At 40.4% G+C, this 9,266-nt stretch overlaps 1 protein-coding gene across 1 annotated transcript; it reads left to right on the forward strand.

Annotated features, from left to right (window-relative positions):
- The first annotated feature begins 1,261 nt into the window (after window positions 1-1,261).
- On the forward strand, window positions 1,262-8,737 carry timm10 (translocase of inner mitochondrial membrane 10 homolog (yeast)). Its single transcript, XM_034187993.1, has 2 exons — window positions 1,262-1,440; window positions 7,505-8,737. The coding sequence occupies exons 1-2, from the start codon at window positions 1,370-1,372 to the stop codon at window positions 7,698-7,700; spliced, it is 267 nt and encodes an 88-aa protein (XP_034043884.1). The 5' UTR covers window positions 1,262-1,369; the 3' UTR covers window positions 7,701-8,737.
- Window positions 8,738-9,266: the final 529 nt, after the last annotated feature.

Here is a 9,266-nt window from a genome sequence, read left to right on the forward strand (position 1 = left end):
TCTGAAATATGTCACTTTTTTTTTTACTAGTTTTGGCAGCCCTGCAACTTATACTCTGATGTGACTTTCATATGGAAAATTCAAAAGTTTATTCATAATAGTGGATAGAATTTTCATAGGAATTAGCACATTACACAAAATAGCTCCAGTAATAAAAGAATAAATGCCATTAATAATAATAAAACACCAACAATGCACAAAAAAAAAAATAAAGAGCTCATAACAGAAACAGGTGCAACAAATCTTTGTGGTAGAAGTTGTGCATGCGTGTGTGTACAATAAAACATGAAGTTGACTTCTTGCTATCTCTTGCAGTAACGGTGTGTATTGCCGGCGCAACGGTTGCCTCTGCTGCAGGTGGTGAAAACTCGGCTCGGGCAGACGGCCCGCAGCTTCAGGAAAACACAGAGGCTTCAAACTGCAACTCGGCGTCTCCGCAAGATGCCAAAGGCGTTGTTGGCGTGACGTCGGGGAGTGATGAAAACGAGGTGGAGGTGGACGTGGTGCTTTTCTCCCCGGACAACAAGACGGAGATGTGCCACTGCGACGTCACACTCAACAACACGGACGTGACTCCCGATGAAGACGAGGAAGACGTAAACGTGACCGACTTGACGGGAGACGAGGCGGAGTAAGCCGCCGCCCCTCAGCTATCATTGCCGCGTTGTGTGAATTTGTTCAATATTGTCATTTTTAATGTTCACTTGTGTTTGTGTTCTATGTGCCAAAAAAAAAAAAGTTGTCATTTTGATTTGTACATACTCTTTGGTTTTTACCATCGATCAAAGTGTTCGGTGATCTGAGATTTTCTGTTGATATTTTAAGGTTAAAATGGGCGTTTGGTTTCCTGTAATAATATGGCAAAGCAGCCATCAGCTGTACAGTTGTTGCGTGCATTTACAGTTCATTTGTTTTATTAATTTTGTAAAAGTTGTATTTGGAATGTGGTCCTGACGAAAGTTTAAAAACACAAAGGCTCTTGGGCTCAATCACGTCTGTAATCAGTAATATTGTTATGCAGCTGGTATCTGTCAATCAGAGCGCTAATATATACTTCATGTAAATGAAAGTTATGGTTTATTAAAAAAAAAGTTCTGACGCAGGTCACGAGCAGTTTTTCCCTCCCTGCTGTAAATAACGATCACTGAATGTTTGTGACAGAAATCGAGCTGGTTGTTCTCCAGACCACCAGGTGGCGGCAGTGAACTACTTACGTTGGATGTCAAGTTTGAGCCCTTCCATTTGCCTTACTTCATAGCGGAAGAGTACCACATGTGTTTTGCAGCTAAGCTGAAGGTTAAAGCAGCGGGCAGAATCCGCCGAAATAAAGTTTCACCGTGACGGAGAGTTCGTGCCCTGAAGCTCGCACATGGACCCAGTGAAGGCACAGCAGCTGGCGGCCGAGCTGGAAGTGGAAATGATGGCTGACATGTACAACCGGTAATGAAGCTAAGCTAACAGCTAGTCCCCGATTCATTCATTAAAAAAAAAAAAAATCCGTGTTCAGTGATTCACGTTCTGAAACATGATGCTAACTTTTTTAAAAAATTGGGCCATGTGCTTACATGTTCACTTGTTTAACCATTTGCAGAGGTGAGATTTGTAACATTTAAAAAAAAAAAAATCACATTCCCACAAAAATTTTTATAGGACGTAGAGACGCCAGGAAAGACCTATTCACTGTTCCAGGACTGACTGAGATTTGAACCCTGCTTCTTAAAATGTTCCCAAAATCCACAGACCTGGAAGGGGAAGAATGGTTGTATGGGTTGCTGCGGAGCTACGTCACTTCCGGCGAAATGGCCAATCCGAAGGCGAGAATTCGTACCTCCGCGACTGGCCGCCTGGTGAAAACTTTTTAAAATTAAACAAATTCCGCCATTACAAAGTCATAAAATTCAATCAGAAAGTAGCAAGTATACCAAGCAAACATGAAAGTACAAGTAGGAACAGTGTAATAATGTAACTGCAAAAATAAATTGCAGTATGAAGAAAGAAAACAAGTCAGAGATTTAATCAGGAATTAAGGTTAAGTTATAGACATAAGGCTTGTTTAGTTTTTATGTTTCAAGATTTTTTTTTTAAATTAAGCATCTGTCATAAATATTAGAAACACTGGAGTGACATTGAAAAATCTACACCTATGGATATAATATTTTGCTATAAAGTGTTGTACAGCATATCTCTTTTTTGTCCTGCAATAAAGCACCAATTTTAATCATGTTGAAAACTATGATTGGAGCTTGTGAGTCCTTTTCAGAAGTCCATTTTTGAAAAAATTCCTGAGTTTTGGTATAAAGACAATCAAAAAAATACATGTTCAAGAGTTTCAAAGTCAGAGTTACAGAATTTGCAGATTAAATCTTTGTCTAAGAAATTTATTACAAGGGTAAATGTCATTTAAGATCTTAAAATGAACTGAATTAGATTTTGGTGGGACCGGGAAAGAGAGGTATGTGGTTCTGATTTGAACTTTGACTTCATTGGGGTAACCTTTTAACAAGTGTATCCTTTTTAGCAATAGAGGGAAAATTTCAGAAGTGAGAGCATATCTTATAATTTTATTTGTACATTTCCCCCCTTAAAATCAATGTCATCGATATTAAGTGAAGGAAGCTGTGGTACTAACTCCATATAAAGTAACATACCTCTCATTGTATTCGCCATCACTTGTAGTATTGCTTTAGTCACCACTGAGTATTGCCTTTTAGTACAGTGAACCTTGAATTTTACCTTAAATTCATTATATTTAAGAAACTTGCCACTTGAGTCCATCAGGTGTAAAACAGACCAAATACCTTTCTCTGCCCAATCATAATAGCAAAACGGTTTCCTTTTGAATAATACGTATCTATTATTCCAGATAGGGGAGTTAAGAGGAGTGAAATTGTGCTTATAGACCATTTTCCAATATAGCAGGACCTGTTCATGGAACTTGGATAACTTAATGGGAAGTCTGGACAAACAGAAATCACAACAGCTCAATACCCCCACATACCTCAGATATTTTAAAGGGAATATGAAACCAGAAATCATTAGTATTTTGAGTAAATTGTTTTAACCATTTCAATTTTATCATACCATTCATTCCCTCATAATCAATTACATTTAAGCCTCCTTCATCTAATGGTTTTACTGAGTCTCCTTTTCTCAGATAGTGATGTTTATTTCTCCAGATAAAGTTGAAATTCATTTGATTAATTGATTTAATTAGAGTATAAGGGATAGCTATTGAGAAAGCGGGATACATTATTCTAGATAAAGACTCAATTTTGGTATTCAGTATGCATCCAAATAATAAGTCTCTTTGTAACCAGGTGTTAAGAATTGATTCACTTTTCTTTTTATTAGACAAAATATTTAGTTCTTCTCTAGCTTTATAATCTTTTGTAATTATCACCCATAAATATTTCGCTTCTTTTTTTCATTGGGATTTCATACAGATCTATTAGTGGATGGTCATGTATGGCCATAAGTTTACTTTTTTTTTAAATTCAGAAGTCCAGATGCTTTAGAGAAAACCTCTTCTTTTGATAACCAGCGGAATCTGGTCTGAGCTTGTGGAATCATCTGCAAGTTGAATTATGCTCAAATTCATTCCTAACACTTTTAAAGGTTCAATTTCTGGGCTCTTTTTTATGAGACTAGCCAAAAATTCTGCAACTAAAATGAATAGTAAAGGAGAGCAAGAGCAACCTTTGTCTTATGCCACATTTGACCTCAAATCTTTTAGAAGTTCCCTGAGGGAGAGAGAACTATTTATGTCATTATACAACATGTTAATAAACTAAATGAATTTTGCGCCAAAGCCAAAGTATTTTAAAACTTTCTAAATAAATGGATGCTCAACTGAGTCTAAGGCTTTATAGAAGTCTAGAAAAAGAATGAAGCCTTTATCTTCAATCAGATGATTATAATCTAATAGGTCCAAAACCAGTCTGTTATTATGTATATACACTCAACAAAAATATAAATGCAACACTTTTGGTTTTGCTCCCATTTTGTATGAGATTAACTCAAAGATCTAAAACTTTTTCCACATACACAATATCACCATTTCCCTCAAATATTGTTAACAAACCAGTCTAAATCTGTGATAGTGAGCACTTCTCCTTTGCTGAGATAATCCATCCCACCTCACAGGTGTGCCATATCAAGATGCTGATTAGACACCATGATTAGTGCACAGGTGTGCCTTAGACTGCCCACAATAAAATGCCACTCTGAAAGGTGCAGTTTTATCACACAGCACAATGCCACAGATGTCGCAAGATTTGAGGGAGCGTGCAATTGGCATGCTGACAGCAGGAATGTCAACCAGAGCTGTTGCTCGTGTATTGAATGTTCATTTCTCTACCATAAGCCATCTCCAAAGGCGTTTCAGAGAATTTGGCAGTACATCCAACCAGCCTCACAACCGCAGACCACGTGTAACCACACCAGCCCAGGACCTCCACATCCAGCATGTTCACCTCCAAGATTAGACCAGCCACTCGGACAGCTGCTGAAACAATCGGTTTGCATAACCAAAGAATTTCTGCACAAACTGTCAGAAACCGTCTCAGGGAAGCTCATCTGCATGCTCGTCGTCCTCATCGGGGTCTTGACCTGACTCCAGTTCGTCGTCGTAACCGACTTGAGTGGGCAAATGCTCACATTCACTGGCGTTTGGCACGTTGGAGAGGTGTTCTCTTCACGGATGAATCCCGGTTCACACTGTGCAGGGTAGATGGCAGACAGCGTGTGTGGCACCGTGTGGGTGAGCGGTTTTCTGATGTCAGTGTTGTGGATCGAGTGGCCCATGGTGGCGGTGGGGTTATGGTATGGGCAGGCGTCTGTTATGGATGAAGAACACAGGTGCATTTTATTGATGGCATTTTGAATGCACAGAGATACCGTGACGCGATCCTGAGGCCCATTGTTGTGCCATACATCCAAGAACATCACCTCATGTTGCAGCAGGATAATGCACGGCCCCATGTTGCAAGGATCTGTACACAATTCTTGGAAGCTGAAAATGTCCCAGTTCTTGCATGGCCGGCATACTCACTGGACATGTCACCCATTGAGCATGTTTGGGATGCTCTGGACCGGCGTATACGACAGCGTGTACCAGTTCCTGCCAATATCCAGCAACTTCACCAGCCATTGAAGAGGAGTGGACCAACATTCCACAGGCCACAACTGACAACCAGATCAACTCTATGCGAAGGAGATGTGTTGCACTGCATGAGGCAAATGGTGGTCACACCAGATACTGACTGGTATCCCCCCCAATAAAACAAAACTGCACCTTTCAGAGTGGCCTTTTATTGTGGGCAGTCTAAGGCACACCTGTCATGGTGTCTAATCAGCATCTTGGTATGGCACACCTGTGAGGTGGGATGGATTATCTCAGCAAAGGAGAAGTGCTCACTATCACAGATTTAGACTGGTTTGTGAACAATATTTGAGGGAAATGGTGATATTGTGTATGTGGAAAAAGTTTTAGATCTTTGAGTTCATCTCATACAAAATGGGAGCAAAACCAAAAGTGTTGCGTTTATATTTTTGTTGAGTGTAGATCTTTCTTTAATAATTAGCAGAATGTTCAAAGAAAAAAGTGTGGTCTCATTGTTTGGGTCTGTTGTGTTACTTTTAATATTAGTAGAAGCTATTGTGGCATTAAAACTTAAATTGGTTTTATTAGTAGTTGTAAATGTACCAGAGACAATATTGGAAATGATCTATTATCGGTTATCTGTAACTTCTGATACATTTTTGTGTGGTTTATTGTTTTATCTTTATCGAAGATAACTTTTAAGTTATCTGATTATCTGTTATCAAAGTTAATTTTTTGGTTATCTGTGCCCACCACTGCTAATGAGTGAAATCGCATACCTGCCAACATTTGAATTTACCAATGTGGGACACCCATTCATGTCCGTGAGCACCAAGGGCTTGAAGTGTAACTAGGGGAGTCTGGGGACATGCCCAGGCCCACAAAACTACGGGACTAATGGGCGTCCCACACACACTCATGTGAGACACGGAGGTAAATACCAGGACTGTGCCACCCAATGCGGGATGGTTGGCAGCGCTGAAGTCATCATAAACTGCGTATGGCTGCGTGCCAGTGCACAAAGAAAATTTTTAAATGTTCAGAATTTCTGCCACGCATTAATTTCATGCCACTTGCGTGAATTAGTCGTGAACATTGCACAACCTGTTCGAAAACACTGCATGTCAATGCGCGTCACTGCGGGCATCGCATCTGAGCCTGAAATTAGATTGACAAGATGCTACATCTATAATAAACATAACTTTACAAATGCATTATCTATCTGTAAATTATAAATAATTACCTTGAGACCTCTTCGGAACATCAGCGGCTGTGTGTGTGTTTCTCCGGGTGAAACTGGAATTGCGCCAGGAAGGGCGTCCGGCGTAAAACTTGTGGCAGTTACCAATGCGGATTTGGGTGTATCTGCTGTGGCGACCCTGTCCCGAGACGGGAGCAGCTGAAATGACAACACACACCTTTGAGACAAGATCCAAATGCGTTCTCCACCACATGGTGCACTCGAGACAACCTGCAGCTGTGGATAATTTCTCTGTGATTCTGAGAGTGATGAGAGAATGGTTTAATCAGCCAAGTTCTGAGAGCAAATGTGTCATCTGCTAAGAAATGATATGGCACAGGCTTTATTTTATATAGCAAGGCATCAAGTGGGACACATTGGCACAACAAATTGCATGCCCGTGTGGGGATCACATTCGTGTGTCAAGGTGCCTTTATCTGCTTCACATTACGGATTCCAGGGATGAACACAGATATAGGAGGTGCACTTCAGGCACATTATGGGACTGAACTTGCACTGTCACTTGACCTTTGACCCCTAATGCTCAAAAGGTAATGTGATCATTATTGGGTGGAAGTGGACCTAATCTGCAAAACATGACTGAAATCTATTTACGGGTTGATTTTTATTTGGTAAAATTCAATGTTATATTGTATACATGAACATTAAAATTCACAAGAATAGTAACAAGAAAGTGACAAATATACTTATTTCAATTGTTGATTCTTGAGATATTTTGTTAGCAGCACCTCATATCTTCTGCAGGACTTCAGATTATTTATTTTTTTAGGATAAACATAATTTTCTGTGAGATTTTGGGAGTCTCACAGAACTGTCCTGGTGGTTTACTATGGTTAGAAGTAAGTTTTTTTTTTTTTAAGCACATATTCCGTCCTCAGACTGTAGGACCTCCACGAGCGTCTGACATAAGACTGGTGACAAACATGCCTTTTTTCTGACCACTAGAGGGTACTGTGGTATACTGTACCATTGGGGTTTTTCCGTAATATATATGCCTTACAGTATAAAGCGCCTTGGGGCAGCTGTTTGTTGTGATTTGGCGCTATATAAATAAAGTTGATTTGATTTGATACTGTCAGATTATAGTGTCTTGACAGTTGCACAGGTTCATAATCTGTTGTTTCATGATATTTTGCTTCCAGAATGACCAACGCTTGCCACAAGAAATGTGTCCCGCCACACTACAAAGAGGCGGAGCTTACAAAGGGTGAGTGTGTGTGCTTGGACCGCTGTGTGGCCAAATACCTCGACCTTCACGAGAAGCTAGGACGCAAGCTGACGGAGCTGTCTGTGCAGGACGAGGAGACCATGAGGAAGGCCGCGCTCGGGAGCGGGTAGGGACCGCCATCAAGTGGAGGATTGTGGGGGATTTAACACATTTTGGGGTTAACGCATCTGGTTTCTTTATATGAGAGACAAAAACATGAAAAGAGTGATTTAAAAATGTTGATGATGGGCCACGAAGAGAACCCGCCGCCTCTACTGTGCCGGACGACCGGACGAATCAACGTCGTCTGCATGTTTGGATTCATGACGATGCCGAGAATCTACCTCCGGCTGTCGGCCAGCCTCTCTGCAGCTGTGAAGTGACTGCTCCTGTCACAGTGACCTGACCCTGTTCGGCCGGAGTCATCTGACGTTTGACTGCGCAGAGAGCCGGCGTGGAGTGTGTCAAACTGACTGTTTTTGTTTTAGTACCTGAAGTCTTTGCGATTACTGGCAACTTTGAAATCTGTATTTGGAGCTCATGAAGCTTTTGGGTATGTGTAAATGATATATATAATCCTGGTGATATATATATATTTATATATATATATCACCAGGATTTTTTTTTTTTTCTTCACAGCATAGTGGGGAACATAGCAGGGCATAACCGCACAACGAGTGTTGCAGGTGTGAGTATTGTAGGAGGGTCTGCGCCCCCCCAGTACAATTTGAAATTTAGAATCCTTTCCTTCCACTTTGTGTTGCAAACTGGGGTGTTAAATGATGTGCGATAGGTCCTTTAAAAATGGGGGAAAAAAAAATACAAACAGAAAAGCCCCCCCCATGCTGGTTAAATCACAGTGTAGGGGCCCCCTATGCTTGAGAACCCTGTGTGTGTGTGTGTGTGTGTGTGTGTGTGTGTGTGTGTGTGTGTGTGTGTGTGTGTGTGTGTGTGTGTGTGTGTGTGTGTGTACGTACACACATATATATAATGTACACACACACAATAGAGGTGCTGGAAAAATTTGACTGTACCGGCACTAATGGTAAATCTCACCCAGGTGGAGATATCGCTCCATTTCAAAAACAAGAACCACGGGTTTCCAGAGTACAGCGTAAGAACGGTCGCGGCTTCATTCTGCCTTAACTTGGTGAACCGCACTGCTAAAGAAGCCACTATGCAAAGCGCATCACCGTTAGTCAATTTTGATTTGGTGCTAAAAGAATATAGAGCTGGCGCCATTGTTATTTGGTTTGTCATATATATATATGGGGTTTTTTTTTCACATCTGTTATTATGGCTGTTTGTATTGAAAGTTCGCAACAGCATATTTTTTGTGTCAAATGAAATAAAGTTAATTGTGAGGCCTGAAAGCTGAAACAATAAAATAATGTATATTTGTTGTTTTTTGTTGTTGTTGGTTGTTTTGTTTTGTTTTTCTTTAAATTAGAAACTAATTGATTGCAACTGATTGTTCAGTGTTTGACATCAATAGATGCAGTGCATGCTGATCATTGTCAAGAATCTGCACTATATTTTTGCTTTCTGCCATCGGGATAACATTTTTTTATTATTATTATTGTTGTTATTTTGTGTTTAGACTCCATCCGCTGCGCCCGTTTTTGTGTTCTTTTTGTGGGTTAACTGCGATATTTTCCTCTCAAAGTGGGACCACAGCCAGAAGACCTTGGACTTTG

Source organism: Thalassophryne amazonica, chromosome 15 (genome assembly GCF_902500255.1).
Source record: "Thalassophryne amazonica chromosome 15, fThaAma1.1, whole genome shotgun sequence".
Taxonomy (NCBI): Eukaryota; Metazoa; Chordata; class Actinopteri; order Batrachoidiformes; family Batrachoididae; genus Thalassophryne; species Thalassophryne amazonica.

Coding starts and splice junctions, on each gene's coding strand:
- timm10 (XM_034187993.1), top strand. CDS start 1,370: ATGGACCCAGTGAAGGCACAGCAGCTGGCGGCCGAGCTGGAAGTGGAA. Junction 1,441..7,504: donor ATGGCTGACATGTACAACCG/GTAATGAAGCTA, acceptor TTTTGCTTCCAG/AATGACCAACGCTTGCCACA.